We start from the raw sequence: 26629 nt of genomic DNA, 5'->3' as shown, positions 1-26629 counted from the left end.
ACACAGCAGTACTCTCCCCTGCTCTTCCCCTCCCCCAGCAAAAAGCTGGCTACAGAAGCTGCGCAATACTGATCTGGTCCTTATCAGATATTAACATATACATGTATTTGCAATGAGACAACAAAGGCAACAAGGCAAAAAAAATGGTATTTAAGTGATGGTCAGAGGTTTTGCTTACAGTAAGAGAAGGAGCAGAGCTCTTTTGTAATTTAAATGCTTCGGAAAAAATCCATGCTTTGGCCAGGAGAGTCAAAGCCTAGATGTTCACTTACAGGCAGAGCAAGGGAGGCTTGATATAGTTTCGTGTCCTTGTCAACAGGCATTTCACTAGGGAAAAGGGCTCGAGCACATGGGTAGTGGGTCTGGGTAGTTAAAGCTGTACGTTTGAAATACATTTTCCTAAAAATTCTAGAGAACAGGATAGCTCTGGTTCTATACATGAGCACAGCTCCCCTGACGTGAGGTGCTTCAGCCCAGCTGCGAGTCAGCCACACCGGACATCTGCATGGCAACAGACACAGAAACTTACAAGTGGGATTCTGGAGGGAGCAGAAAGCAAAACGTGATAATAGCTCTGCCGTGTTGTTCCTTCCCTGGGCACCTTGCGTGTGCTTTGCAGGACCGATGCAGGAAAGAGTTGGAGATGCAGAGAGACGGCGTGAGTGTGTGATGGCCCTGAGAGAAAATGCGATTCAGGAGCATGAAACAGAGGGGTGGATATCAGGAGAGAACATCCAGCTGCAGGTCCCTTCCCCTGCTTTTTCCAGCTTTTGGATGAACTGCAGAGCTGAGGGGGGCTGTTAACAGCCTGGGCCTGTCCATTTGTCTCTCTCTCTACTTCTCTGTCCCTAACTCCCCCCCCCCTTCTCCCCTCCCGCAGCTCCGGAGGGTGGAGGTTCGATTCGCTATGCCGGTTTTTTATTTCCAGCACGCTTGACAGGCTGGGCGAGGAAGGCGTTAATGTTTTCTGACAGGCCCCCTCTAATTGTTGGAGCTTTTCTTCTCTGCCTTTTCTGTGAAATTCTGACTTAGGCGAGCAGCATAACAAAATGCTCTGGCATTGAAATGTGCGCTTGCACTACACTGGGCTCGGGGAAACAGCATTATTCATGAAGATTTTCAGCTGTTTTTGTCTTTTAACTAACCTTTGAGTTTGATCAGAGGCTAGCCGGGCTCCCTTTCTCAAAAGGCGGTCTTGGCAACCCGACAATGGAGCCAAACTGTTTTCCCTGTTAAAGAGATAACTATGCCGTTGAGTTGGTACATGGGGGAAATTAATCTTCAGGCGCATACAAATGATAGCTTTACCTCGGTCTGCAATCGCCTGCGCGGGATTATTGATAGGACAGGGGTAAGGAGCAGCAGAAATTCAGTCTGGGGCAGGGAAATTTGAAAAAAAAAAAAGAAAAGAAAAATCCCAATCCCAAAACCCATCATCCCTTTTGATCGCGTAAAGCCTGCGATTGATTCCTCGCCACTCGCCTTTTGCAGCAGAATTAGCCCCGCATTGTGCGGGCTGACACGCTAAAAGCCGGCTTCGCCTGGGAGCAAGAAGTTGCTGAGCTCTGGGACGGAGCGGGGCGGCGGCGGGGCCGCGGGGGGCTGCTCCCCGCTCCCCTTTCCAAGCGGGGGGGGTCACAGAATCCCCCCAACTCTTCGGGGCCAGCTAATCCCTGAATGCACCGAGTGATGCGCGCTGCGTTATGGAGCTGCGGGCAGCGCCGGGCCGGGGCTTCCCCACCGCCACCCCCCCGGTCCCGGCCCCGGCATCTCCCCCCGCCCCGGCCCCGGCCGCACCGCGGGGCCCGGGGAGCGCCGGGCGCGGAGCGGGGCGGCAGCTGCGGGCGGGCTCCCGCCGCGCCCCCGCCGCGCCCCCGGCGCGCCCCCGCGGCCGGCAGGATCAAGGCTGCGGCGGGACACGCGCGGGGGCAGCGCTCCCCGCTGCCTGCCCGGCCCCCCCCGGTGTCCGTGTGTGTCCCCCCGCCCCGTGACCCCGGGAGCCCGCACACAAAGGGCGGGAGCTGCGCGGCGGGGAAGCGGGCGAGGAAAGGGGAAACAAAAACAAAAAAAAAAAAAGGAAAACTGGATGGGGGGGCAGGGGGGATAAACAAACAAACAAATATTAAAAAAAAAAAAAGAAAGGAAAAAGGGAGGAAAAAAGTTTTTAAACAGGGAGAAAGCCCCCCAGGCTCCCCAAAGGCCGGTGCTTGCGGGGCGGGGTGCGGCTCGGCGCCTCTCTCCGAGGGCGAGCGGAGGGTCTCCGGGGTGCCCGCGCCCCCTTGCCAGGGGGGACCCCCCTCCCCTCTCACCTGAGCGCGGGGGGGGGAGGGAGGGGGGGGGGAAGCGGAGGCCCCGCGGGGCCGGCGCTGGTCCTTGCGCGCGGAAAAGAAGTCCGGGCAGAGGAGGGAGCGGGGATGGGGGGCGAGGGGAAAGCCCCCCCAGAGCATTCACGGGGTCCACCGAGGCTGGCGGAACAGAGTCTGTCTGCCAGGCAGCGCTGCCGGGCTCTCCGCGCCCCGACAAGAAAGGGCTTTGTGTTGCTAAGCGATTAGAGCAGATGTAATGAGATTTACCCCAATCCCGCTTTGCCCTTTCCCTATCTCCAGTAAAACTGTGTGTGTGTGTGTGTGTGTTTTCTTTCTTTCTTTCTTTCTTTTTCTTTCTCTCCCTCTTTCGGGAGGGGGCTGAGGGGAACAGGGAGGGAGGCGAATTTCTGAGCCTGCCTTACGCATTGTAGCGAACAACAGCGCAACTTCGCCTCGAGTTTAATGAGTCTGGATATTTACTATTCAGAAGTGAGCAAAAAAGAACACCTGTCTACACAAGGAAGAGAAATTTCGCCTTTGTAACAGAAAGAAACATTATCCTAATGTTATATTCATAGCTATAAATTACTCGCTGCACTTTCTTTGCATACCTTATCTGTACGCTTGCAAGGGTGGGTAAATAAAAGAGGGGATGCTGTAAAGGGAGAGCGGATGGAGGCGTATAACGGTTATTATTTTCATAACTAAACATTAGTTCCACGAGCGGTTAAAACAATGAGTGTTTGTGCTGAAGTAATGAGGGATTTCGTGACCCCGGCGTGTCCGTCCCCCGTCCCCCCCCCCCCCCCCCAGATTAAATCACGTATTGATCATTTCAGGGCGCGGGGGGAGGAGGTGAAGGGGCAAATGCGCGCGTACTTTTCAAGCGATGCAGAAAGGACGACGCAGCGCTACGCACACGCTTGTGTGTGCATCTGGGCGTGTGCGTACAGATATTATTGCACGCACATATACACACACATAGAAAATTCCGAGGTCCTCCACCAAAGTTTTTCCCTCTTCTTTTTTAAAAACCGCGCACCCCTCGCAGCCCGACGGCGCGGTTGTACCGGAGCGGGCTAGATTTTTTTTTTTAACTCTATACGACACACTGGCTCTCCCCGGTCTTTGGTTTTTTTTTGTGTGTGTGGTTTTTTGTGGTTTTTTTTTTGTTTTGTTTTGGTGGGTGTTTTTTTTTTTTTTTTTTTTTTGTAAGATGCATTTTGCGCTTTGCTTTCCGCTTGGCTTGGTGCACGCCGACTGAATTTGCAAGTGATGCAGGAGCCAGGCGAAAAGGAGAAGGCGAATTCTGGTCACGTCCTTGCTAACTGACAACAAGCAGGCTAGCCAAAAAAAAGAAAAAAAAAAGGCAAAAGGGGGGGGGGAGTCCAATTTCTTTTTGAGTCTTGGTAATTGGGTACTTTTACAGGCAGATCACGCTATTTGGGTAGAATAACAAGCTCAGAAGGACCAGTGTCTCTGAGCTGCCACCCATTTCTACTACTTTATTTATTTATTTAATTTGCTCTGCCTCTCGCTTCCCGCCTTCCACACCCCCCCCCCCCCCCCAAGGTTTTATTTACCGGTCCGCTGCCTCCGCGGGGCCCAGGCAGCAGCAGCCCGCGGCGGCGGAGCCTCCCCCCGCGTTTTCGTGCCCGCTTGGGTCGGGGGGCGGGGAGGGGTGCGGACGGGGCCTCGCCGCCCAAACGCGGGACGGAGCGCCCTCTTTTCTTAGGAGGGGTGCTTCGGGGGCGGAATTCTTCGGTGTGCAGTGATTTCGGGAAGGACAATGCAATCATTAATCATCCCCTCGCCTTTTGGTTTGGGTACACATTTGCAACACAGAAGGGCAAGAAAACAATGGTGATAGCGCTAGATCTTTGCATATTTATATAGAGATAGATAAAGATACATATGTTACATCCATCGGATACAAGCACTTCATATGCAACTCGGCTCCGGCTTAACATCACTTAACGTTTTGTCCTTACATTCGTCGTTGTCATCAGCAGAAAGAAAAAAAAAATTGCATGCAGTAGGCAGCCGATCATTTTAATTAAAAAAAGTTTTATTACGAAACTAGTTTGTATAAAACAGGGTTATACAGGACCTTTGTAAGTTTGTAATAAAACAGTAAGAAAAGGCAGTGGCATAGGGATTTTTTTTGTTTGTTTGTGTACTTATTTATTTTCCTCAAAAGGCAGCGTATAAAAACAGACGGCTACCATTTTGCGTTTGGACAATAGCTGCATAAACTTTGTTCACTTTGAACATTGTTTAATAACATTATTAATACATTAACAAAGTTTCTATAAAGTAAGACACGTTGGTGCTAAAGTACATCTGGAGGAAATCCAAGTCCTTTACAAAACCACATACAAAAATGGCAGTTGTAAGGTAACGTCGACTACAAGTCTAAACATGAAGAGGTAATAACCATTACATATTAAAAAAAGTATCAAGATATACACATTTTAAACCATTTGTACAAAACCTCTATAAATCTCTCTCTCTCTTATGTACAAAAATAGCTTAATATATCCCCAACCCGGTTAGGATAGATACAAATAGATTTTCTTATAATAAAAAACTTCACCAAAAAAAAAAAAAAGGAAAGATTGGAAGCATTCTATGATGGGAACGAGGGGAAAAAGCTCGGAACGAGGGGAGGGGAGGAAGTGGGGGGTGAACAGGGCTCCAGAGACTTCTTTGAGCACGGCTTCGTCTCAGCATCTCCGCAAACACCCGAGGAAAAGGCTCCGTCCACGGGGCGACCGACGCCGGTCTGCCGGGGGGGGAGGAGGGGGGGGAGGCAGGGCCCCGCCGCTCCCCCGCGGGACCCCCGCTCCGCCGGGGCGCGGAGGCCGGGCCGGGCTGCGGGGCTGGGGGCGGCCTCCCCGCCCGCCCCCGCGGCGCGCAGCGCTGTGCCCGCCCGCCGGGAGACGTGCCCGCACCGCCCTCCGACGGCGGGGGAGAGCGAAGCGCAACAGGTTCCTTTCCTGGCCGGATTTTCGTCCGTCCTTCCGCGCGTGGTATATTTTTCTGGGTCGCGTTTTGTTTTTTGTTTTGTTTTTGTTGTTTTTTTTTTTTTTTCACCCCCTTTTGCAACCGTCCTGTAACAATAAAAGAGAGAGGAGATGAAAGCCGCGCCGGAGCCGCTCCCCGGTGCCGGACCGCGGGGGTACCCCCCCACCCCCCCCCACCCCAGGGCGGCTTCTGCCTCCCCCCCGCCGCTCCGCACCCACCTGCAGCGGGGTCCGGCCGGCTCTCAGAACCAGCTGGTGAAGTCGAGCAGCTCCTGCTCCTCGGGGCTGAGCGGGTCGTAGGAGGCCTCGTCGGAGGAGTAGGAGGAGACGGGCGATCCCGCCATGGAGTTCATGTCGTGGGAGTAGGCGGGAGAGATGGTGGGCGAGAGGACGCCGGCCTGGAAGGCGGCGCTGACGGCGTCGTGCTCGTCGAGGAGCTGCTGCAGGGCGCGGATGTACTCGACGGCGGAGCGGAGCGTCTCCACCTTGCTCATCTTCTTGTTGGCGGCTCCGTTCGGGACGTGCTCCCGCAGCGTGGCGAAGCCCAGGTTCACCAGCTTCACCCGGTTCCGCTCCCGCTCGTTGCGCCGAGCCACGGCCGCCGGCTGCTGCTGCGGCAGGCTGTACCCGAACCCGCTGAAGTTCAGCCGCCGCTTGCACCGCATCAGTTCCGGAGAGGCCGAGCGCTGCCGCTTGCCGGCCCGCGGGGCCGAGGGCTTCCCGCCCGGAGAGGGCTGCCCGCCCGCCGGGCTCAGCTGCGGAGCGGGGGGCGGCGGGGCGGCGGCGAAGAAGCAGGCGGGCTGGAGGAAGGGCGGCTGCCCGGCGCCGCTGGCCATCCCGCCGGGGCTGCCGCTGGCCATGGGCGCGGGGGCGTCCGGCGAGGCGGGACCGGTGGCTCCACCACCGGGAAAAAAGGTTACGAGGCCGGAGGGGAGGGGGGAAACACACCGGTGATGTGCGGCCTCCGCTGAAAAGATAAATTAAAAAAGGGATAAAGAGAGAGAGGGCAGGGGAAGGGGCAGCGGCGGAGCCGGGCGTGCGGCCGGGCTGGCGGGAGGCTCTGCCCGCCCCCCTCCCTCTCGCGCTCCGTGCGGCGGGGAGGCTCGTGGCGCTCGCGTGTGCGCGGGCTGCGTCGCAAAGCCCCCTTTGCAAAACAGCGGCCGGGGATTGTGTCTCTTATAAGGGGGCGAAGGGGGCGGACGGGGCTACCCCCCCCCCCTTCCCGCACACACACACGCAGGGGGTCCCCCCCCGCGCCCACTCACACGCACGCTCTGCACCTTGCGCCTTCCACGCTCCCCGGCTCGGCCGGGCCGCCGAGCGCCGCCGCCTTTTCAGCGCTGGGGGGGGGGAAACACACACGCACCCCCCCCCCCCCCCCCGCGGCCCCCCGCGCACACGCGCTGGCCGCCGTGCGGCCCCGCCTCCCCCCCCCCCCGCTCCCCCCCTGTGCCCGCCCCCGCCCGCCCCCCGCCCCTCGCGGGTTTGTTGTTGCAAGTGCGTGCGCCCGGCGCGTGCCGCGCTCCCGGCCCTGAGCAAACACCCGCGCCGGGGCGCCGCGCGGGGAGGAGGCGGCGGCGGCGGCGGCGGGCGCGGCCCGGCCCGGCGGGGCGGGAGGCGGCGCGCGTGGGGCCGCCGCCGGGCGGGGGAAAGGGGGGAGCCCTGTCCGGGGGCTGCCGCGTTCCCCCGCTCCCGGGGCCGAGCTTAGCGGCCGCTGTCAGGGCTCGGAGCGGGACGGCGTTGGCTGGTGGCTGGGCAGCCGGGACGGGCGCGGCCTGCGCCGGAGAGGCTGCTCCCGCTGCCAGGTGAAGTCTCCCGGCGCGGTGGCTCGGGGGCCGAGCGCGGGAGGGGCACCGCTGAGGGGCCGAGGGCTCCGCGCGCGGGGGCTCGCTCGCTGGCGGCCCCGCCGTGGGCGCGAGCGGCAGTGCGCGGCCCGCGCGCCTCTTCGCTTTCCGCCTCCCGCCCGCCCGCGCGAGCTGCCACGCGCCTGCTGCCTCAGCTCGTCCCCGCCGGCCCCCGCACCCCTCAGGACCCCCGTGCGTGGGGGGCGTCTGCTCCTCAACCCCCCTGAACGGCAGAGCCGTGGGGTGACAGCCTTGCCGTGGGTGAGGTGGCGGCTCCAGCAAGTCCCTGGCCAAGGGGCTTTCATTCCTGGTGCCCACACCACCCCCAAAGCATGGAGAGAGGGGACCTCCAGTGCCCACGCCACCCCTAAAGCATGGAAAGAGGGGACCTCCAGTGCCCACGCCACCCCTAAAGCATGGAAAGAGGGGGCCCTCCGTAGCCCCCGTTCCGGTTTCGGTGAACATAAGCGCATAAACAAGGCCCGCTCCGCTGCTTGGCCTCGATCACGGTGGCCTGGAGCTGTGGAGATGGCTTCTTCTCATCTGCCGCTGGATACCCGGCCCTGGCTGGGCGGGTGAGTTTGGACAGTGATAAGCAGCCATGTCGTATGGCAGAACCTTACTCTGCACCTGCTCACTAGTCTTTTGGTAATTTTTAACGTGGCAGCTTTTACTGCACCTGTATGATGGAAAAGGTGAAGTAGTTCTGTCTGGTCTAACCTCTGCCGTATTTATTTCAGGGCCCTCTTCACTGGTCACCGAGTTTCTTTCTGGTTTTTAGCCATTGAACCATTTCATCCCCTTTTGGCCAGGACAGCCAGACCAAAGCAGGACACGACCTTCATTTTGTGTACAGGGAGCTCTACCTCTTCAGTTCCAAGTCTTCTGGGCGGTTTGTTCAACACCCCTTGCCTGACGTGGGAATTCTCTGCACTGGGAATAGTCGTTGCGTCATCAGCTCCGCATTGTAACAAACGGTAAGGAACCAGCGCTGCCATTCGCGTCACAGGGATTTGGGAAGCGGCAGCTGAAACAGCAAAATAATTGCAGCCCTGTGAACTACATAGACATTTAAACAGAGTGATTCTTCTGGGGCAGCCCACCACCAGAACTGGCATGGAAACACCGCGTAGGGAAATTCCTGCCCTTTTTCCCCAAAATGGCAGAATGAGACGGGGGTTTCTGGGTCCCTCCTTCTCTGACCTCATGGGGCTCTTCACAAGGGACAAGACGCCAGTCCCAGAGGTCACTGGGTGTAACTGGCATGTAATTCTGCCACCTTGGCCCCTTCCCCGCTGGGCTCCCTGGCTCCAGGGCCCGGGGGGGGTGGCGGGGAAGGGCAGAGACTTTTCCTCACCCTCGGCTGCCACCAGGGAACAAACTCACCCCTCACGTTGTCCGAGGTCGTGCCAATCCTGCCAGCTCCCCTGGCGCAGAGCGAGGGGTCTGGGGCTGCCAGATTTATGGATAATAAATATGGTTTCAAGGCCCCCCCCCCACCTCCACCCACTCGTATGCACAGTCCTGCACCTGCACTTTGAAATTCTTAATTCTAACATAATGATAAATAGCACTTGCCCTTTTCATTGGGCTTGTTTTTTTCTTCTCGCCCCCCCCTTTTTTTTTTTAAATCTTGAACTGTCATTATTTTATAGTGGCTTTTTTTGTGTGCCTAAATTGTAGCCATACTCATGAGGTCTTTTGAAGTCCTTGCGCTTTTTTTTTTTTAAAAAAAAAAACTTTGCTGTGCTTTTTTTTTTCCTGCCCCTTTTCTTTTTTTAAAGGCCATTTACGTTATGATTAAATGCCGTCTTGGAAAAGCAGAACGAAAGTCGTTAATCTATATAGATCTTCAAAGAATCGATACATTCGGGACTTCTGTAGGATTTGTTACACTCCATTTTGTTACAGTAGGCAGCTCGTCTGGATTTGGGCACATGTGTTTCTCTCCTTCCCCTCGACCTCCCCCTCCCCTTTCCAGCTTCCCCCCCAAGAGTGAAAATAAAGTAAAAGGTCTTTCATGGTAAACAAAACCAGCTTATTCTCCACATAGAACACATGAATAGCTGGAAAAAAAACTTACAATAAATGGTGCATTTTTTTCTCTGCTGGGTATAGCATTCAAGATCAGTCCAGTATTCAAGAAGCAGTCCATTTTTTGCTCAGCAAGAGAGTTTAGAAAAGAAGCGTGGGGTCTATTCAAGGATCTTTTCCCCCTTCACAATTGCTGGGCTTTATGAAACCTATCTTCCATGCCTTGTCAGAGTATTTCTGGGGACCAATTAGTGCTTTGTTGCAAGGCTTCTTTGCTGAATCTTTGAGCAGCAAGAAAAAGCTCTCTTGAGTCTCCCCTTATTTTGACTATTTCAGTCATTACTCAGTGTAATAATTAATATGACAACTGGACGCTGAAGTTTGTATAGAAACACCTCGGCTGCAGGAGTGAGCGTGCAGTGGGTGGTAACAAGCTACAGATCAGACCGAGAAGCCACACACACAAGGAAGGGGGAAAAAAAAAAAAAAAGGGAGGGAGAGGGAATAATAAATGAAAAGAAAGAGGGAAAGAATAAAGATAAATAAATAGTTGGCGCAACCTGAAGAAACATAATACAGACTTGGAAGGAAAAAAAAAAAAAAAGAGGCAATTAGGAGGGAGGGGAGCGCGACCCCAGAGGGGTAAACTTATTTTGAAACAGTTTCGGTGTGAATATAATTTTCAAAACTTTGCTCCTTTCAGCAGGCAGGGAAGCGATTTCCCCCGACGACTGGTTTCTTCGGGTAAGCCGTTTTCAGAGAGCACCTGCCTACACTTCAGCATGCTTTGGTGAACTTCAACGCCCCCTCCTCAGCGTCCCTCGGCGGAGAGGAGGGCTTGGAGCGACGGACCGCGTTGGTGAGCAGCCCTGCCCGGGGCGGGGGGCAGGTGCCCGGTGCCCGGGGCGGGGGGCGGCCGGTGCCCGGGACGGCGACCTGCGCGGGTTTCTTGCGCTGCGCCGTCCGCGGGAGGAACGGAGCCTGTGCCCCGAACGGAGGATTGAAAAGGGCGTCCGACCACGGACGCTGCTGAATTCTTCTCGAGAGGCGCCTTGGGATGCACACTCGTCACTTCGCAGACATTTCTCGGGCTGCCAATTAGGGCATAATAAATAATTAGAGGTTTTAAGCATGTTAGATACAGCTCATGCTAATGAGCTACATCAGGTCTTGTGCTAACCTGAAGTGACAGTTTGCATATAGGGCTGGAAAAAAAAAAAAAAAAAGAGAAGGAAAAAATAAAAGCGGCAGCCGCGGCAATGCCCCCCCGTCCCGTCCAGCTCGCCCCTCCGCCGCTCCCGCCCGTCTCCGCCGCCCTCGGTGGCCCCATTGTGCGGCCACGCGTCCCGCGTCCGTCACAACCCCGGGGGGACGGAGCACACCCGGCCGCCTCCCCCCGCCGCCGCTTTTTGGAGAGCGAAATTTTGGAGTCGGGCGGGGGGAAGGGGGGGGGGGGTGCGTGTGCCCCCGAGGCGGCAGACCCCGGCAGGAGGGGTGCGAGCGGGGTTTGAGCGATGCTAGCCGCAGCCTGGGAGGTGGACCCCCCCCCCCCCCCCCCCCCGGGGGGGGACACAGCCGGGTGTTCCCCCCCGCCCCGCTCCCGGCCTCGGCGGGCGCTGCCGTGAGGACACAGTGCCACCTCCCGGAGACCTCTGCGAAGCGCACGCCCGGTACCGGCATGGTCCCCCCCTCCCCTCCCCCCCGAGATGCTCACTGAACCCTCACCGGGAGCTGCTTCTGCTTTGACCAGAGAAGCCCCCCTCCGTTGCTCGCTGCTCCCCCCCGGACGGACTGGGACACCCTGGACCGGCAGGGAAGGCCAGGAGCTGCGGGCCGGGGACAGCCCCGGGGCAGGGGCATCTCTGCCCGAACCAGCGGACACGCAGCGCCGAGACAGCCGCCGCTCTGCAAGCGCTGGCTGAAGGCGGGGGCGGGAAAGAGCAGTCTGAACAGCAGCCAAGGGCCGTGGCCCTTTGAACCCACATCGTGCCAGCCCGGGGAACTTGCCAGCTTCCAGTGCGAAGAGCCTTTCTGTTTGTGGCTGAGCAGCACCGCCAGGAATGGATGCCTCTCTGTGTGTCTGTGCGCGCCCCAAGAACTCATGTGTTTTCAGAGGCAAAAGGGTGTTTTTAGATGGCGGCAACGTGGGATATCGGTGTGTGTCTATCTGCACACGGCTGGAAAAAGTGAGGTTGTGCGGTGCTGCGGTGAGAGCCCGGAGCGGGGCTGGTGGACCCAAAACTCAGGTGCTCACCTGGGGCTGGGGAACCAGCCGGATGGGGCAACCTGAAACCCGAGTGGGAAATCCCGGGTAGCAATGTCGCTGCAGGGGGGTGAACCCGTGCTCGGTGTGCTGAACTCGTGCTTCAAGGGGGGCAAGGAAGCTCAGGCCATTTGGACTCTGAAATGGTCCAAGGCAACCAATACTGACACAATCGTGTGTTCATACTGTACAGGCACTGGATACACACACAAAAAAAATCTTCACTCCAGTATGAGAAAATTTGGGAATTCCTCCAGGCAAGGAGGAGCTTTGCTTTCCCCTGCCAGTGCCATTTGCTACCAGGCAGCCTCTGACAGCCCAGGTTGATTAAACAGTGAACTGGTGGCAATAGACTGCTGATATTATTGTGATTATGTAGCAGTAAGAGATAAACTTACAATACAAATAGAAAAAGCAGTGGGTAGGAGGGGTTAAAATAGATAATTGCGAGGATTTGGCATGAGCAGCGTTTTGCATACACAGCATTTCACTTTGCCTTGCCGTTACTGTCAGGGTAGAGTAGACCGAGGGTGTAATACATAAAAAAGGGGATGGAAGAAAGGAAAAAAATAAGACTAAATGCATATAAAGACCACAGAGAAGGAAAAAAAAATTGATCAAAGGCTAGTGAAAAGAGAAGGAAAAAAGAAAGGAAAGCGAAGGCACAAACAAATGACAAAAAATTATATTTTATGACTTTGGAGGCCACAGTTATTCTGGCCAGCCTTACGACATACAGTGAAGTTTTTAAAAATCTAGTTGAAAAACATACCAGGTAGTGAGGTATGGTGTGTGGGGATAGTGAACAAGAGCAGTTGCTGGAGGCTGTCCTGCCCTGCACAGGGACTACTATAGCCAATGTTATCACCAGCCTCATCTCGCTGCTTTTTTTTTTTTGCAAGGTGGCCTTCAATGTCCCTATCATGGGCAGGACTATGCCAATTGCTGCACAAACACAGGACACAAGATACTGCCTCCCGTCGTGAACTTACGGGCTGACCAGTTCAAAAATAGTAGTTTATATACTGCTGGCGATTACCAGTGTCAATCTCCCTTTCCCCTCCTGCTCCTTCTCTCCTTGCCCCGACGGGCTGCCACGTTGTCAGCAGCGCCCAGCGTGTGTTATATGTGCATCGCATTTGGCTGTCTACCTCGACCTGCCAGCCTATACCACAGGCTTGCTGGTCACTTCAGAAAGTAACTTTCTACCCCTGCGTGTAGCCACAGAATGCACAAACAAGCAGCTCTTCTGAAAAGGGTATGTATTCACTCCCAAAGCACCGAGTTACTTCACGCATGCATTATAGAGTAGATAATTTCAATCAGCTGGATTCTGACACCATGGGCATGGAGTTCGACATGATTTGGACTGAGATCCCTGAAGGTGGCCCCACTTAATTTCCCTGCTGTGAGGCTGATTGGATTTAGCAGCTATTGGGTTTTGTAAGTACAACTAATTCACTGTAAATCTTTGCTAGGGTTTACCAATCTTGGTCTGCTCCGGTGTATGCAATAGAGCTTCCCTCAAGGCTAAAATAACTGTAAAGAGATGATTCCTTATTTCACAGAGTTTATCTTCATCACAAAAATATAGGAAGATTACCTGCCTTGACATAGCTTGTAGGTACAAACTTTGTCCTTCTGTATAACAAGACAGATACTTGACCAGTTGGATCTTTTTTTTTTTTTAACACTTGTCCTTCAGTATCGGGCTACAGTTTTCTGTTCTTCCCTCAACCCCTTTGGTGACTCACTCTAAACCAAATCTGAGCTTTTTTTATATCCTCCTGTCCTGTAGCTCTGGCCTAGTCTTCCCTGCTCCTTTTCTTCCTTTACCTTCTTTCCTTTCTCCTTGTCCAGACTCCTATGCTAATGTGAGGTTTGTGCAGGTAACTCATGTCTCACGCTTCCTTTACGCTGGGTCTCTCTCTCCAACGCCTCGTGTGTGGAGCAATGTCTCCTGCTCTCTGACCTCTTGGATGCAGCCCGAAAGGTCCTACTAGAGGACAAATCCCTCCGCTGCTGTGCTGTGCTACAGCCCTCCCTGGCTCGTGCCTGGCATCCAAAGAGCAGATGCTGGAGAACATCTGATCTCTGGTCATGTGGAGCGGGCCCTGATGGGAAACCCACCTAAAGCTGAACATGCATGCAGTGGTGGGAGCGGACGGGGGGAAGGCTGAACCAGAGGTGATGTGTTGACTTGCAAAAATGGAAACAGCGGCTGGTGTTGATCAGGAGGAGGAAGGCTGTTAATTCAAAGCATGCCGCTCCTCCACGTTGGGCAAATAGAAGCAATATGCTGGGGAGCCTCTGCGTGCCGAGGTGGGACTCGTGGGGGCCGGCCGGCGTGGAGCGGCGTGTTCGTGTGGAGGGGGTGGCCGGGGGGCGTGTAGGGAGAACGCCCCCTTGGCACGGTGTCCGGGGGAGGGAGCTGGGGAACGGGATGGGTTCGCCTCACTTGCTCCTCTTTAAATACCTTTGCACAGAGCTCTGGCCACAGTTGTAGGGTCAGAAGGGTTCACCTGCTGCGGCGAAGGGGCCTCTGTGCGTGGGCATCGCTGCCTCTGCAACATGGACGCACAGCACTGCAAAATGAATGGCGATCCCTTCCAGGTAAGCGATGGCGTCTGTGTGCCTGCTCATCGCAGGGGAAGCTGCAGCTGCCTCCCTCCTGCTCTGCCACGCTTGCAAAACCTGTCCTCCGCTCCCTGAGAGGCAGCATGACCCGAGACGGGAGGACACCATGTCTCCATGCTGTGCGGTGCCTGGTTGCCACCGTTCTCCCTTTTGGCAGCTGCGGCACTTGTCTGCTGTTAATTGTGGTCGGAAAAGTGCAGCGAGAACGGCAGTGAACATTGCAACAGTATCGCTGCATATATGGCAAACAGAAGTAGGAGCAGAAAAGACGAGCAGCTAATTAGAGGTCTCAAACCTGTGCGATGAAAAAGGGCTGTCTTCTGTTAGAGAAAAGCAGCTGAAGTTATGTGCTCTTCTGGTGGAGCTGTTTGTTACATTCTGGGACTCTGACATCCCCTTTTTTCAGTGTTTACTGACTGACTTTGAACACCATGCTTTTGAAAATACAGGCAAGTCCTGAAGTCCATGCCATTCGATTACAGGCATTATAGTTACCGCAGGGGCAAGTGACATAACCTCGAGGCCAGCATGGTTAATTATTAGGACCAAATTCTGCAAGCATCTGTGCTATGCAATGCTGTTGAAGTCAGAGACAAGCTATGGAAGATGTGAAAAAAAGAAAAAAAAAAGGGCTTCAGTTTCTACAAGCCTTTGTAAGAGCAGAGAACCTATATTTCCCACCCCTTTGTGTGTGAGGCTGAACTCCCACAACAATTCTCTAGGGTCTCACCTTCATGCTCTCCCAGCTGTGTAATGGCTTGGTCCTAATAAGATCTGTGGGAGCTGATAATCTAAATGCCTGAAGAAATCTGACTTGGAAAATAGTTCCATTTTCAGAGGTAACTTAGGAATCTTATATTCTTTGAAGTATTCCCCCTCCCCCCCCTTTTTTTTTTCCTCTGCTATTTTGTAGATCTAGCAAGTCTGGAGTTTATGACACAAGGTGAAATTTTTTGGCTTTAACAGTGTAAGAATTCACTCTGAAGGGCTTTGTCTAGCCAGCTCAGAAATGGATTAGAAGGCTGACAGGTCTCTGTTACTGACTGCCGCAGGTGTCAGAAAGGCAGTATCACTCTCTGTGTGAAGTGGTTAACAAAAAATGCAGATTTGCATTTGCTCAGGCAAACTTGTCCTTGCATCTACACATCACCTATCTTTGTAATGGTACTAGGTCCAGGAATGGATATTCATGTTTGTCAACTGGCTCTCATTTTATTTCCTGAAAAATAAAAAGGGTGTTGGAAGAAAATTAGAGCTTAATTTATTCCACACTACATTTATAAATCACATATGTTTGTCATATAGCCAATATTTCAATGACAATGAAATGATTCGTTCAACTTTTATTCATAATCACAGTAGTAACAAAACAGTAGAACAGTAGAGTTGCAATTCCTTTCAGTATAAGAGGTTGAAACCCAAGAAATTATAATTGGAATTGAGAATGGATAAACTGTGATCAACAGTTAAAACTGCGTACAGGTGCTACAAAAAGCTCAGCAGCAAAGGTGAGTGCATGTGTATATGTTGATTTATCTTACCTGCAATGGATATGTTGATGTGTATTGTCTCCAGTGTGTATTCGTGTCTATTGCCTCCATATATATCGATAAGAACTGGGTACCAGGAAAACAATTATTTTACGCTTTCCTCTTGCAGTGAAAGCCATCATCTCTGCAGGCATGAGCTAACTTTTGTACAAAGACCTTCCAGTGAAGCGAGTGCATATGCAGATTTGCAAGAAATTAAGCAAGTATCACCCTGTTTGCAGGATTAGTGCCTATTCCTTACTACAATGGGTCAGAACCAACATAAATCAATTTACAAGAGCGTGAAAATGAGTGAAAACTGCTTGAAAGTGGCTGATCTCAACACATCAAATCTAGTGGCCAATGAAAACCTATCCGGGTTGGAAAGAAGTTTTTTGAGAGGTTTTTGTTGTGATCTCATGGTAAAAAGAGATCAATTAGAAACAAAATTACCTTGCAGGACTTGAACCTTGCATTATATCCCCTGCAGGTGTCCAAAACACAATTTCTTCATTTCTCACACAGATTCAAGTCAACCTGCCATAGAAGTTGGTCCTTGACGCATGTCTTGGCAAGAGTATTTTAAATATGTAATTGCATGACGTTTCAAAACGGTTCCAGTGCAGACCATGAAAACCAAATTCTTGGTCTATCGGGCAGACACTGGTGCAGAACAGTTCTGTCCTTAAGATCAGTTTTGGTTGTGATGGGGGAAAACAGAAGGGCAAAGCTATGCATATGGACAGTATTTCAGATGCTGGTTTGGTTACATTATCATCAAATTTCTGGACTACTGACATTTGGTTTGCCTTTTGACAGACTCCTGTCATTGTTTTCACTCGTGGTTGCGTCAGGTATAAATGAGTTTCATCATCCAGCTGCCACACGACTCCTGACTGCTTTTCCTCTTGGTCCCCACCAGCAAAGAGCTGGGCTGGCTCTCTGGCTGAGCGAGGACTCAGGAGATACAGAGATGCCGCGAGAAGTGTAGCAGTTGAGCAGGTGACAGTCTTCCCTCTGGTGCATAAAACCAGTATTTCTACTACAGTTCCCACTAGATGTTCCCCATAAAGATGGAAAACATTTGCATAACCTTTGCAACCTCTGGAAGTAAAGCCAGGTAGAAAAATGTGTTACTCTTCTCTGGAAAAGAATTCTCATGTTAGCAGCAGCCCCAGAGACAGCCTGAAGAATCAGCAATTATTTACTTTACAAAAGAAGGCAGTTCCTTATAAAATTGCCTCAGAAAATGTAGTCCCACCAAGAGCTTTATGGCTTCAGGGGAGCTGGATTTGATTGTTATTTTGTCTGCTACAAAGACTGTCTTTTCTAAGGACAATGTTTGGGAACTGAAACTCTTTACACTCTGATTTATATGTTAAATTAAGCAATAGCTGTAATGAGGACAAGCTCTGACGGAAAATACACATCTTCAAAAGGAAAACTGAATAGATACCTTGAGTCAAGTTTTGCCTCAAGTCTTGTTACACCAGTATCCATCTGTGTTGCAGATGTCTAGCGTGATCTTTGAAATACCAACTAGATGCAATTTGACTGAGGCCAGTAGGTGTTAAAAAAACCCTAACAAATAAGGCATTAATGTGACTTCCAAAAGTTCGTGATGGTTGTGCAACAAATTTACTCTGACATCAGAAAAATTAAGTGACTCTGGAAATCTCAGCAGGCACTTACGTGCCATGTCAGGTACCCAGATAATTTTGAAAATCTGGCCCCACTCCAGGACTTGATTTCCTGTTTCTGAAGTGGTGAAATAGCTCTTCCCTACTTAACAGAGGTTTTGTCAAAAGAAACACAAGTACTGAGACATACTAAGACATTCTGGTAATGAGGAGCATGAAAATAAATAAAATAAACATTCTCCTTGCTTGGGAACACTGGAAATTGCCTTTCGGAATTTGCAGAGCGGAAAATCAACAAGAGAAGGAGAACAAATATAAATGAAAACACATCGTGCCCTAACTGAGTCTTTACTCACTGTGGGATTTAGGGGAAGATCTAAATAATGTTTTGTCCAACATTTTTCCATTTTGTTTTTTGTTTGTTATTGTTGTTATTTTGTTTTTAAAACAACTCCCCTGTCCCTCTTGTGAATACCACCTCTCCTGGGCCTACCTGGAAAGTACAAGCAGAACTGAAGGGAACCACAGATCATGGCGTGCATCTCTGCACAGAGCTCATCTACATCGCTCTGCTTAATCCTGAGCCTTAATGAAAAGAAAGCCTGAGGGAAGGTCTCTTCACTGTAGCTGAAACTCAAGCGCAGTAATGTTTCTGCTCTTCCCAGAGCTTGATGCACTTGAGAGGTGAAGCAGGGCGATGATAGGCTATTTTCCTGCCCTTTTTGACTCCCTCCCTCCCACGTGGGGTCTAGCTTGAGAGAAGGGATTTGTGTCACTACCATCATTAACCAGCAGAGCCCCAGAGCTGCTCTACTTCTGGCAACAACAGTGGTCTCGATTCCCACTTAAAGCAGCTTTATACCTTCTTTACATTACTGATGCTGTGCAAAAGGGAAATGGAGCAAAGCAAAACTGACTCCCAGGGTGAATGTAAATTTTTTGTTTATTTGTTTTACTTTCAGGAATCTATGTACATTGAAGATTCCTCAAATAAAAATGGTGTCATTTCTTTGATTTTCTCTCTGAAGGAAGAAGTTGGGGCATTGGCTAAAGTTCTGCGCACATTTGAGGTAAATATTTTCCTTCAGGAGACCTGATCATGTCTTTACATTTTTGCATTGCAGCAACATTTTTGCAGGGTATTTGTGGTCATGTTTGTAATTCTGTGTCATTGCCGTAATGGAGGAAACCAGCACACATTTGATTTTGGGGGTTAAAATCCCTTAAACTCCTTAGAGCAGAAGTGGACTTCTGAAGTTAAGGTTTGACTTCAAACTTTTGAACTAAAACCTTTACTTTTAACTGATAAGAGGGTGGAAAAACGCGATTTCTCCATTGAAGAAGGAGATATTCCACTGTAACTGCCTGAGTAAGATGTAGAAGTGAATTGGGCTGTAACCTGAGATTGACGTTTGTGTATATATGTGTGTGTATGTATACGTATAGGTATACTTATATTTGTAGAAAGGCAAATATAACCTGAATGTGAACCGTGTGACTCATAGTATGCAGGCTGAATGAAGTATTTCTACTGGGGGTAGCTACCATCCTCTTAGCCCTTGTTTACTTCAGTAAAGCTGATATAAATAAGCCCACCATCTCCCACTGCTGGCACTTCTACAAAGAGGGTAGAGGGTACCTACAAAATAGCACAAAAATGGCAGCATTTTGCATTTTGTTCACTCCAAAATAACCCAACAGCTTCTACTAAGTGATTTGGAAAGCTTTTGGGGAAACAAGGAGCCATTTACCTTCCAGGACATTGTGTGCCTAGTTATGCTTCCAGAAATATTTCCCAGATGTCATGGATGGTGTTTAAAAAGCACAAAATGCTTGCAGTTCAGGATGGCTGTGTTGCAACACACAGAGCTATGTACTCCGTGCTCCCAAGCAAATAAACGCTGTTATATTGGTTTTATAACTTTTTTATTTTAAGAACATCATCATGTAACAGTTGTGTCTGAAAGCAGCTCTTTCTATAGAACACTGTAAAAAGTTGTGGCCTGAATACTTTCCATTCACAAACCGAATCAACTAGGAAATTAAATGTTTGTGTGGCATTAGTAAAAATGAAAAATACTTACGAGTTATAGGACATATTTGGTTCATTAAGATGAAAGGAAATTCTTATCAAAGACAGCAGAGGTAGTCTAAATCTGTGAACCGACCATTCTAACACAGTCCTGCAAACTGTCCATATGTCAGTGGCGTGCACTGTCTGTAAGTGACCTAAGGAGGCTGTTGATACTCTGGTTAAATGCATTGCTGTCTGCTAACCAAATTGCTGTCAGCTCTAAAGGAAAATATACGGGGAAGCTAGAAAAAGAGAAAAGAGAAAGAGAGAAGTAGCCACTTCCTGGATGTGACTCTTCTTGGCCCAACGCGGTTACCTAAACTAGATCGGCTGAATCAGGGTTTTGCCCCGTGACCTTGACAGCAACCAAGGGGACGGGGCTCAGCTACAGATGTCTGCACTGGTGGCTGGGTGGCTTCCCATCCCAATGAAGCCAATTCTTTCTGTGCAAGCTCGCAGTCTCCTGCACCCCCAAGGCTTGACAAGAGACCTGGCATAGCTGCTCTTATATCAATTTTGAATGCTGTTGGCAATGAAGTGGGGAAACAGATGGGTGGCTGGAGGAAGGGATTTAATGGTACAAGCCTGACCTGCAGCTTCAGCTCCTCGGGACTGTCGTTAGTGAGTTCATGAGCGCTGGGGTGTGTAAACCGGAGCAGCCCTTGGGCTGTTCTAACTCCGTACAAAGGACCTCACGCTGTGGACAGCAGTCTAAGACTCATGCACATGCACGACTGAGACAACCTCCACCCTTTCAGAGACACAGATTTTGTGCTCAGTGGCATCTGCAGCAGAGATGGTGAAGGTGGTGATATGCAGGTGAAGGTTGGGGACAAGGAGGAAGACTGCAACAGGAATTTTTGCTCTTGTACCCCTTCCCTGCTTAATCAAATCAACTGTGAGATGCAAGCTAGCTATGGGAGTTAGCTCAGACTCCCTGTTGTTGGGCTCCTCTGGGCAGGGAGACCCCTCAGCTTGTTCCCAGGGTTTCTGTCACCAGCTTGGCACTGGCCTGGGGAAACGCAGTAGGTTTGTCTCAGAGGGGCAGCAAAGAGAGGAGATGTGGGGACAGCTGCTCCGGCTGTTGTTGCCTCACTCAGCCACATGAAGTAGGAAAAAGGAAAACACAAAAGCCACAAAATAGGATCAGACAGTTCCCTGGAGCGGTCGTGACACTGCAGCCGTCGACCGAGACCTCGTGTGGCCACTGGTGCTGAAGGCCATGCGTGGCGCGTTCGGAGCCCGTCTGATCCTCGCTGAGGCTGGGGGCTGCCCAGGCTGCTGGGGTCTCTCTTGCCACTTGTGCGTGGGAACTCGGGCAGAGAGCACAGCTCAACCCTCTCCTCCTCCCAGCTTACTCTTGGGGGTGATTAAGGGAGGGTGCTTCCAGCACTGGCTTTGAGGATTTTGCCTCTTCTCTAGCCAATCTATAAAACCACTCTGGGACACAAAGAAGGGAGGAAGAGGATTAAGAGAGCTGTAAATATGAAAGTCTTGAAAATAAAGCCTTTCTCAAGACAGGGAGGAAAGCATGGAAGCAAAATCCAGACTGAGATACAAGGAATTGAGTGGATACCTAAACAAAGGAGAGATTTTGTGGTGCCATCAGCAGCCAGGCTGCCTTTCTGTACAGGAGGTGTCCATGTGGACCTGGGGAGGTTCATCCTTTCCTTGGTTTAAGAGCTGGAGAAAAAAATTCTGTTACTCTGGGAGGGCTGTTCAGTTGCTCTTGTGTCTCTGCCTGAGATGCAGGAGCAGCTTCTCATTCTGCCCATGTCCTGCTTCTGTGCTGGGCTGAAACTTGGCCAGGCATTAGCCCCCACCACAGCTTGATCTCCACAGGGAGCGAGAGCCCAAAGCGAGCTGTGCTGTTCTCCAGCCTGGCCCTTGCACTTAGATAACAGGAGGTGCAGGACTGCTGGCCCATCAAGCACCATGGCTGCAGTCCAGTCCAGATGTAATCTGCACTCACCCAGGAGACAGACCTCCCAGGGAAGGAAGTAGTGTCCAGACACAGCCCAGATGAACTGGGCAAGCCCCCACTGTGGGCCAGCATAGACTGAAAGCAGGGGAGCCTCATATCCAGGTGGGGGAAGGCACAAGGCCAGTGGCTACAGAGAGTGCGCTCACAGCACAGAATTATGTCCTGTGACCGAGACACCAAGCTGAAGAGAATTTCAATATGTTTTGGGGAAACATTAATGTTTGTCCTACTCAGACATCCCTCAGGACTGCTCATGCAGTTGACAGTGCTGCATGTTCTCATGTCTGCTGTTTTGCTCAAAGACCCAAACTCTTGTTTTCTGTTCAGGTCCCAATTGCACACAAGTATATGGCTACAGTGACAACTGTTGTTTTTCCTATGTAGCTTGAAGGTTTTTTTTTTTTTTTTCTGAGGAATCTCCTCTATGTACTCAGCTCCTTATGTGTGCTGGCTTTGTCTCCAAAACTTACTTGATTATATCCAGTTTTTTCTTATGTTTACTCTTGATTCAGTGCTGGGCCAGTGCACATATTCAAGAAGAGCAAGCAGTCTGTAATGGAAGAAGGGTTGGACCCTTGGAAGGACAGGCACATATTTAAAGAAAGACTATAAGGCTTTCTAAGCTGAAAGCATTTCTTTCCTCAAAAGCAAACCCAGACCACGTCTACAGGAGCATTCACCATCCACTTTGGGTGGGAGGAGGGTCCTTTCACAGTCTTACACACAAAAATCAGCGGCGCTCAGGAAGATCCCCCAAACATCAGACCTCAACAGTCTCCTAAGCTCTTCTGACCCTTCTGCTGGCTCTTGTACCCCCTCAGTTTTGCAAATCTTTGCTTGGCTGCGTGAATCTGCTCCTCCTGGACTGCTCTGTACCCAGGGTGCTCTGTGCCACTGTTGACAGTTCAGTCCCTGCAGTCCCTTTTCCACCTTCCCTGTGGAAAGTCAGTGTATGCAGGGCCAGACTTGCACTCTGACATGTGCTGTAATGTAACAGCAGCTCAGTCATGCTAGCAATAAGCAGATTTTTAAAAAAGAATCCACTTTGCTTCCACACTAGCTGCTCTGTGTGTACATTGGGATGTGGCAAAGATTCACTTTCTGCTTAAACAACCGCACTAAATTATTTTGCACCTGAAAAGCCTATTTTTCCGTAATCTTTAGCTGTTCTAGTGTGCATACAGCTTCCTTATGGGTTCTGCTTGGGCAACATCTCTGTCCTCATTGCAGGCTTGAGGGTGGCTGTAGAGACAGCATAGACCCGCCAGCCAAGTCCTTACACTGACTTCATTTTAAGAAGACCTGCTGTACACTAGGGCACTGCCTGGTGCAGCCATTTGCCCTTTATCTGGTTCATGCTATTGTAGAAGGCGCTCGCTAGGAAGCCAAAACTCGACTAAACACCTGTCTGAAGCAGAACATCACACGTAAGTAAAACATCATGCTTAAAATCAGGAAGACAGAATAGTCATTGTGGAATTACGTCTCTTTTTTAATTCACTGGACACATCAAAAAATTACAGAGTATTAGTCCAGGTCAGAAAAAGACAGAAATCTTCCAAGTTTCTTATCAAAACTAAAAAATCAAAGCAGAGCATTTTGGGTTAACCTAAGTGTTACACTTGACGGGAATGTTTATTTTTCTCTGTAGTGATAAAAGCCTATCGAGATTGAGATCACTTTTTTAAACAATGACAAAGTCCACTCTGAAAGAAAAAAATAGAAAAAAAAAATTTGTTGCCCCTAAAAGACTGGCATTTCCAAAGTTAAATTCATCATTAAAAAATAGCAGAACCAAACATTTCAACATGTAAAAATGATTACCCTCAGTTTTAACTGAAATTTTTCCACATGAATTTGTGAATACATCAATCGCCTCCAAAGTTGTCTTCCTGATGGATTTGCAAGTAGTAGATGACATGTCAGCTGTAGTATGTGGCAAACATCAGGTTGGGATATATTACAAGTTTGCTCAACTCAGTCTCATAGAGGAGCCTTCCACCTTCTCTTCACCGTTGTGACCTTCCCAGCAGGACTTCAGTACAAGGTCCAGCTGTTGGTGGTGTTACTTACAGTGGATAGGGCTCTAGCTCAAAAGCAACCCCATTGATTTGCACCAAGTAGTACTCCTGCTCCCGGAGTAAGTTACTGCTCCACGGGAGGACTGGATGAGAGTAACAGGCTGCACTAAATGAGACCCTGCACTTTCAGAGCCAGCAAAGATGACTGTGCTCTTTTTCTGTTTAGGAGCTTACTTTATTCAACATAAAGTCCAAAGTAACTGTTACCTCTTTCTCGCTCGGGAAAGTATTGGCTCTGCAGTGTTTTGGGTTGTTTCCAAACCGGGAGAAGTGAGCAGTCACTTTGTCCGGGGGGTGTGTTGGAGGTGTCTGCACTGATAGGTGAACAGGCCAGGCATGCCTGTACCAAAATACTTGTTTTTTCATCACATTATGCATGCTACAATCATTTTCTTACACCTGAACTCAGTGCTCCAAATCCCTGTCCTCAGCCTGAGCTCTGCTCTTTCCGGGGCCAGGAGAGCAGGGCTCCTTGATCTAGTAAAACATGAGTCTAAAGACAGGAGTGCCCTCTTGCTAGGTGCTTGTGCAGTGCCACATGCTCTCACATCTGCTTTTTGGTTTAATCCCACTCCATGTGCTTTGTGGCTAGATTGTGCTGAACACCTCATACCAAACTCCAGGGCTGGAGCAGATATGCTGAATGATGGGCACCAGGGGCTGCTCCAGGGCCGTCTGCTCTCTGGAGCTGCTTGGTGGCATGGGCCACCTCTGCATCCCTTTGCCTCTGGCAGCATCTCATGCAAGCAATATCCTGGCATATGTGAGGGAGAAGATGAGGAATCACTGTCTTAGGCTGAGAAGGTGGCTGAACCAGATGTCTGCCTTTGCCTTCACTTTGGGAAACCATGGCTGAAGGCATCACCATAACTTCCTAACTCCCCTGATGTGTGAAAATCAGGCACTGAGTTTCTACTTCTGCTTCTGAAAGTGTCCTCCTTCAGGAGGCCCTGAACCAGCCCATGGCAAGGGTTAAAAGAATATGTTGCTTTTTTTTGGTATCAGGAATGTGCAAGTAAATCCTTGTTTTGGCAGAGTTCACTCAAGTTCTTACTGAATGTTGATTGGTGGTACCATAGTGCTGTTGACATTTCTTCATCTGGTAACAATGTGGGGTCTCCTGATGAAGCCAAGCTTACTTAATTACAACAGTCATGGATTTCACAGCTGTACTTAGTTTTAGCAATCATGTACAGGAGCACTTAGCAATGCGTAAAGAGAAGGACATGTGAATGCCATGGGAAGCAGTACTCCATAACATTCCCAGAAAGGATCCATCCTCACTGAAAGTTTCTCTATATGGGAATATATGTTTCCCTATATGTGTGGAAACACAACTTTTCCAATGATCAGGCCATTAAACTCTCTGAGGATGGGATCAAACTCTCTTGGCCATGACCTCTGCAAGACTGCCGACATAGTGTAACACCAGGCTGGTTTGATCCCACCAGTGTGGGATCACTCTGTCTCAGGCATAGCTGGAATAAGATGGAAAAAAGGGGTGGAGCTGCTTCATGGCCTCTGAGAAGGAGCCAAGACTGTGATCCATCACTGTGGGGTAAGGTAGGCAGGGAGATGGGCGATCTCCCCATGCATACACCATTGCTTCTGTTGTAAATTGATATCTGTATCGCTAAACCCTGTCATTCAAAAATCGTGACTTACACTAAATGGACTTAGTTCTAACGATTTTGAACTCTGAGAACATGTCTTGAGACTTCCTTCTCTAATGGGGAGTGACAGAAACACAGCTAACTTGGATATTCAAATAATGAAAGCTGAGATCTTTCACCACCAGGAGTGGACGTTTTAAGAAAAAAACCAAGAGATTTGGGGTGACTTCTGCTAACTTCAAGGAATCTGGCAATACTGTACCCCTGTGATCTCCCTTAGGTGTTACACCTAGTACTACCCTCAGTCCTCAAGGTAAAATCTGTTCTGAATTGTTAATATTTGCTGAAAAGTATATTAGAAATGGCCTAGTGCACTGCTTTGCAATAAATGCAGGGTGAGCAGCTGCCCCTTCTCTGCCAACACAAAAGCAGTCCAGCAGGTATATGGTTGTATGATAGGATGTGTCCATATAGGAGAAACTCAACCTCTATGCTAGTCATAAACCTGAGGAGAAGTATGGAAGCACCATCCTACTGCAAGTTCTTTGTAGCTGCAATGGATGACAGGGCGAATTCAGTAAAGGCGTGTCTAATCTCAAGCCATGGGCTCATCTGATTCCTACCAGCTCTAAAACAGAAAGGTAGAAGGGACCAGTGTTAACAGTTCAGGTGTGAATCCAGCCTCAAATGTGTGACAGCCCAGATCTTCGAAAACCAGTTATGTTAGGAGTTAGATTCCATCAACAACAATTAGCTCAGAAATCATGAAGCCCCATAAAATAAATACAGAATTTTTACTAGCTGTGTTTTAAGGGCGTATATTGTCAAGATTTCAAGTTCTACTAAAAAACACAAAGAAATTGAAAACAGCTTGAAACACACTACTAAACCCAAAAAAATCCCACATTCTCCTTTCTCAGGTAACCATTTGTCTCCAGAAGTTGGAGCTTCAAATGAAGCATTAACTACTGTGAGAAACCTGATGCAATTGCAAGATTTGTTAAGACTGAAGATACAAACAAGTTTTCAATGATGTGAATCTATGAAGATTAAACACTAGATGGAGTAGTTGGACTAGAATGAAACCGAGATTTGTAAAGCAACTCTGGTAACAGAGCCACTGTAAATATTTTGAAATCGGGGGTTTAGTAGCAAGGCACAGCATATGAGAGCATGTTTCTCCAGGAGCGCCAGTTCAGGCAGTTGGACGTATGCTGCTGATTTCTTGCTTTGAAAACAGTCGCCAGAAGGGTTCTCCCTTCAGCTTCTCTGCTATGAGGTCCTGCAGGCTTGGCACAAGGAGGTAACAGGTCAGCTCTGTGTGTTGCTGAGCTGCAGGCACCCCTCAGATAAACAGCAAACCAGTTTCACACTCTGCAGAAAGCTGTTTTGCTCATCCCAGGTGTAAGAAAGGAGGTGACTCTCTCCACAAGCTCCTTCCTCCTTGTCTTCTTCCTTTTTTTTTCTTTTTCCTTTTTCCTGCTCTCTTAGGTTGTGGCAATACTTTGGGAGGCATTGATGCTCCTGCTGCCTTAAGCATGCCTTGTGCCCACCCCACAGCCTGTCTCTTCGTTCCCAGCCCCTGCATCATTCCCTCC

General features: G+C 50.2%; 2 protein-coding genes across 4 annotated transcripts in view; one reads left to right on the top strand and one right to left on the bottom strand.

The window, feature by feature from the left end:
• Positions 1-5240: 5240 nt before the first annotated feature.
• Positions 5241-6445, bottom strand: ASCL1 (achaete-scute family bHLH transcription factor 1). The gene is made up of 2 exons (XM_075429068.1): positions 5552-6445; positions 5241-5419 (listed from the first exon to the last, which is right to left on the bottom strand). The coding sequence occupies exon 1, from the start codon at positions 6190-6192 to the stop codon at positions 5575-5577; it is 618 nt and encodes a 205-aa protein (XP_075285183.1). The 5' UTR covers positions 6193-6445; the 3' UTR covers positions 5241-5419; positions 5552-5574.
• Positions 6446-7040: 595 nt separating this feature from the next.
• Positions 7041-26629, top strand: part of PAH (phenylalanine hydroxylase) — a 49385-nt gene continuing 29796 nt past the window's right edge. Inside the window, exons 1-5 of one of the 3 annotated variants that reach the window (XM_075429066.1) lie at positions 7041-7137; positions 7917-8153; positions 9917-10069; positions 13960-14086; positions 18242-18349. In XM_075429066.1, the coding sequence (XP_075285181.1) occupies positions 14045-14086; positions 18242-18349 (150 nt within the window). In that variant the 5' untranslated portion in view covers positions 7041-7137; positions 7917-8153; positions 9917-10069; positions 13960-14044. Of the gene's footprint in view, positions 7138-7916; positions 8154-9916; positions 10070-13604; positions 13661-13754; positions 13796-13959; positions 14087-18241; positions 18350-26629 lie in introns of those variants that run through there. The other 2 variants (XM_009944300.2, XM_075429065.1) reach the window with 2 other exon arrangements.

This window comes from Opisthocomus hoazin, chromosome 8, assembly GCF_030867145.1.
Source record: "Opisthocomus hoazin isolate bOpiHoa1 chromosome 8, bOpiHoa1.hap1, whole genome shotgun sequence".
NCBI lineage: Eukaryota > Metazoa > Chordata > Aves > Opisthocomiformes > Opisthocomidae > Opisthocomus > Opisthocomus hoazin.
The sequence above is the reverse complement of the archived record's forward strand: the minus strand, read 5'-3'. Positions and strand labels throughout refer to the sequence as shown.

Coding starts and splice junctions, on each gene's coding strand:
- ASCL1 (XM_075429068.1), bottom strand. CDS start 6,192: ATGGCCAGCGGCAGCCCCGGCGGGATGGCCAGCGGCGCCGGGCAGCCG.